A 4,687-nucleotide genomic window follows, 5' to 3' on the forward strand; every position below is an offset into this window, starting at 1 on the left:
GGCCGCGCCCGCCGCGATTGGCCGAACGGGCGGCCCGCCATTGGCTGAGGCTCCCCCACGCCCCTCGGCCTCAAGGGGCGGAGCGTGGGTGCCGGCTGCCCGGCGCGTGCTGCCCCCGGGGGTCTCACGCGCCTCCAGGCTGGCTGCGCCGTGGCGGTGGACACACCCTACCCTCAAAGGCGGACGCGGCGGGGGTCGTACCCAGGACCTGTGAACAGCAGCTTCGGGGAGTGGGGGGCGGTGCGCACGCGGGGCCCGCGGACTGCATCTTGGGGGCGCACTGGGCACCTGCTGGGAACAAGGACGCACTGGGGGCCTGCGGGCTGTGCCTGGGGGACTGGGTGCGGTCTTCGGAGGCTCACGGCTCGGTCTTTGCAGACTGTGCGCCAGGGGTTGGGCGAAGCGTGGCGCGAAGGGGAGGCAAGGGAAAGAGGGCGTGAGAAAGGAGGCGGCGGCGCGGAGGAGGGTTATCTATATATTTAAAAACGCGCCGCCTGCGCCGCTCAAGGAAGACCTGGCGAGCGTCTGACAGCACGCGCGAGTCACGAGCCCCCCACGCTCCTCGGCGCGCACTGCCCGCCCTCTCTCGGCCTCCTGCGCCTTGCTGTCCCCGGACCTCGGACGACCTGGGGCCGCGTACCAGGGGGAGTCTTGGCAGCGCAGTGCCCGATCTTCGTTGAGACTTGACCGGCGTTCCTCCGCCTTCGGTTCCTTGCCCTCCACCTTCGTGCGGCGCACAGAGACTGGGGGAAGCGCGGGGCAAGTGGATGCAGACGCGATGGACAGCCGCGCACTACCCCGGCCCGCGCCCCCGGCGCCTGGTGTCCCGGGCTGCTGCGCCGCTCGGCGGCGACCGGAGTCCCCAGAGCTGCTCCGCTGCAGCCGCCGGCGGCGGCCGGGCGCGGTGGACCCCGGCAGTGGAGCGGCGGCCGTGGCGCGGCGCAATGAACGCGAGCGCAACCGCGTGAAGCTGGTGAACTTGGGGTTCCAGGCGCTGCGGCAGCACGTGCCGCACGGCGGTGCCAGCAAGAAGTTGAGCAAGGTGGAGACGCTGCGCTCGGCGGTGGAGTACATCCGCGCCTTGCAGCGCCTGCTGGCGGAGCACGATGCTGTGCGGGCTGCGCTGGCCGGGGGGCTTCTGGCCCCGGCCGTGCGCCACCCCCTGCCCCGCGCTCCATCGGGGACCCCCGCCACCGCCGCCTCGCCCTCCTGCGCCTCGTCGTCCCCTGGTCGTGGGCACAGCTCGGAGCCCGGGTCCCCGCGTTCCGCCTACTCGTCGGACGACAGCGGCTGTGAGGGCGCCCTGAGCCCCGCGGAGCGCGAGCTGCTCGACTTCTCCAGCTGGTTAGGGGGCTACTGAGCGCCCGGCCCCGCAAGGTAGGCTCCGAGAAGCGGGAAGGAGGGAGGGCTGGAGGGAGGGCGGCTGGGCGCGTGGAGACAACGGCCTCGCTGCTCGAGCTCCCGAGAGCCCACGAGGCCCAGAGCGACGGCCTGGATTTCGCTCCCTCTTTATTCCTCCCCAGACTTCTTCAAGCCTGTGCAAGACTAGCGTTTGTTTGTCCGGGATTGCAAAACTTCCCCCTCGCTGCTCCGCCGCCGTAGGGGGAGCGGGGAGACGGAGGGCTGGGGCGGGTGAGGCCCCGAGTGTTTGCGGATCTCGGGGCAGACTAGGGCGCTGGGAGGCGGAGAGACTTTGCATTGCAAATTGCGCGCCCGGCCCGGTGGCAGAAATGAGTCGGCGGGGCGCGGAGCCCTGACTCACCCCGGCTCCGAGCGCTCGCCCCGCCCGGCGCCCGGGGCCGGGCCACACACCGAAGCCGAGGCTCCCACGGAGACCTGGGCTCCAAAACCCACCCAGAGAACGAAACTGCCGACTCCGCTTGTGGGGGTGGGGGAGGGCCGGGCTGCGTGGGGTCTCCGGGGCCGGATCCCGCACTAACGCACGTGCCTGCCCCCTCTTCCCTCTCAGCGGCGGGGAGCGCGCTCACCCCTGCGGAGCCAGCCGGTTGGAAAGGCTCCCGCCTCCGTGTTCCTCGTTCCGCGGGCCAAGCCACCACCGAGCCAGGGATCCAGCCGACGCTCCCCGCCATCCAGCCTGACCCAAGGCTAGTGTGCAAGCGGTCCCGCCTGACCTCCTCCTCCCGGCGGCAGCTTCCTCGGACCCCAGCCACCCTGTCCGCAGAGACCTTCCACTGGACTGGGGATGCGGAACCGACACTTGGAGGTTTGAAGGGGAGAGGGCTTTATGACGACGCAAATTATGTTTTTTTTTACCAACACATGGACTTGAACTGCTCAGGGACACTGGCGGTATGAAGGCTTATTTTTGTACAAAGAACCCTTAGATTTGGAACACAATAAAGACTGTTTATCCCCTCTTCCTGGAAGTTGTGAACCTGGCTGAAGTCTCCTGTGCCACAGCCCTTGGGCAGAGTCCCTGGTGGGCGTCCCCTTTCAGCCCTGCCAGCTGTGGAGAGACCAGCCTCAGGAAACCTGTTTTAGGGAAGGTGGATCTATGTATAAACCGGTGCTGTGTATCAGTGGTGGTGGGGGTACCCGCTCCATATCCCTGAGGCCCCCCGTGATCCAGGTGAGGGTCCCCGTGTGGGTGGGAGGGTGGTGGCTTCAACCCTGGACCCAGAAGGCCCACATCTGTGGTCACGTCTCCCTGGACCCCGCGCCTCTGTCTGGGAGTCCACCTGGCGGCCGCCCTGCCAAAGCAGTTCATGGGCCCGGGCGGGCCTGGGGCTCCCGTCAGGCGTCGGGGCGCTGGAGCGTGGTCCAGACAGGGCTGCCTCACAGCTGGGACGCTGAAGTCTGCAGGCTGCTGACTGGGATCAGGCTCTGAGGCAATGCCCAGCATAGGGCTCAGCCCAAGGGGGTCCGACCAGTGGGCCCCCAGGCCGCCCTCTGTCTCGGGGTCCAGGTTGCTGCTGTCAGATCCCCGCTGTCCGCCGCCAGCTGAGTGACCCCGGGCAGGGCTCTCCACCTGCCAGTGGGGGGACCTACAGTTGCAGGAGGACGGTGGAGAGGTGTCTGGCCGTGTCCAGCCCACCATACTCGGCCCTCCGCTGCCACGCCTGTGGCTGCTGGCCACGTGTGCCCTGCAGGCTGCAGAGGCCTGGGCCCTGCCCACCTATTTGCGGGTGGGGGCTGTGAGGGCCTCCTCTGAGAGGAACAAGGAGGCCCCCCCAGGCTTCCCAAGCTCAGAGGTGATTACTCAGCCCTACCTTTGACCAGAGCCTCGGCGGCTTTGAAGTCTCACCCTGCCCAGAGCTCTCTTTTATTGCACGGGTGGGGGTGGAGCCGACAGGGATCCCCCAGGCTGCTTTCGGATGCTGAAGGCACCCCTTCCTCCTGCGGGGAGTGGTTGGGTCACAGCCGTTGGAACCTGGGCAGGTTGGGGCGACTGGTGTTGGCAGAACGGATGTCTCCCGGGTGAGCAGGGTGACAGGCTGGGTGGGTCTGACGAGGCTCAGGCTTGGCGGGGTCAGCAGAGCAGCTGTGGCTGGGGACTGCGGGGCCAGGAGTGACCTGGCCTCGTCCAAGGGACAGACGAGGCGTGTTATGTGGCCACCCGGCAAGGGCCAGCCTGCAGCCTTCCCCAGGGTCCACAGCGTGGTCAGTGACCTCACCGAGCCTCTGGCTCCGGCCTCTGCTGGGTCTCCTTACCTTGACCCAGGGAAAGACATGCAGCTCTCAGGACCTGGAGTGCTGGTGGGCAGGGTAGTATCACACATGGGCGTTGGCTGGCAGGGGGTAGAGGGGACGCACGGGAGGGGCAGGCCGAGGGGGACTGGTGATGAAACTCTGCCAAGGGTAAGAGCTGCTGTTTTTGTGCTTCTGTTTTTACGGAAAATCCCAAGCACGTGCAGAAGTTCCAGAACTTCCGCCGGACATGTTCTCTGCGCCAGGCACGGAGGATGCGCTGGTGCCTGAGGAAGCCTCACCCTCATGGAGCTGACGTTCTAGCAGGGCACACAGGCTCCATCTAACCCACAAGGGACATTGTTGTATCAGGCGTCCAGCATCCGGCCTGGTCAACGATGGACACGCCAGATGTGGGAGAAGGCTCTGAGAAGCCCCCATCACCAGCACCAAAGACTGAACACAAACCCCTGGCTGTCCGTGCACTGACCCCCAACCCAGACATCATACGGTTCCACCCGTAAATTCTCCAGATGAGCTTCCAGGGGGAACCCCAATACCTTGACCCCCACAGATGAACAACAGCTCTTTTCACTTTGTCAAACACCCAGTCAGTGGCACAGCTCTCTGACTGCCTCTGTTTTCCACGTTTGTGGGTTTTTTTGACTGCCCCACGCATGATTGTGGAACTTCCCTGACCACGGGTAGGGCCCGTGCCCCCTGCGGTGGAAGCACAGAGTCGAGTACTGAACCCCCGGGAAGTCCCTGGTTTTTATAATAAGGATCCGGTGCAGATCCGCACTGGAGTTAAGCCTCTCGTGAGCATCCCGTCCCCAGCTGCTTCACGAGGAAGCGAGGCCATCCGTGTCCCAGCGTTGCCGATGGCACCGCGCCTGCGGGTGCCCACTGGGTACTGGTCCTGCATCTCCTGTGACTGGAGGGGGTGGCTTGGAAGCAGAGGCGTGATCGACTCCAGTTTGGTTTCTGGTTCCTGCACTTCAGAGCATGTTCCTGGCTCTGCATCCCATGCGGTGACTGA

The 4,687-nt window shown here is 66.0% G+C and overlaps 1 protein-coding gene across 1 annotated transcript; it reads left to right on the plus strand.

Annotated features, from left to right (window-relative positions):
• Positions 1–505: 505 nt before the first annotated feature.
• On the plus strand, positions 506–2,381 carry ASCL2 (achaete-scute family bHLH transcription factor 2). Its single transcript, NM_001040607.1, is given in 2 exon segments — positions 506–1,377; positions 1,970–2,381. A coding segment is annotated over 1 exon segment (582 nt). The 5' UTR covers positions 506–778; the 3' UTR covers positions 1,361–1,377; positions 1,970–2,381.
• The last annotated feature ends 2,306 nt before the right edge of the window (positions 2,382–4,687 follow it).

This window comes from Bos taurus, chromosome 29 (genome assembly GCF_002263795.3).
Source record: "Bos taurus isolate L1 Dominette 01449 registration number 42190680 breed Hereford chromosome 29, ARS-UCD2.0, whole genome shotgun sequence".
In the NCBI taxonomy this organism is placed as follows: Eukaryota; Metazoa; Chordata; class Mammalia; order Artiodactyla; family Bovidae; genus Bos; species Bos taurus.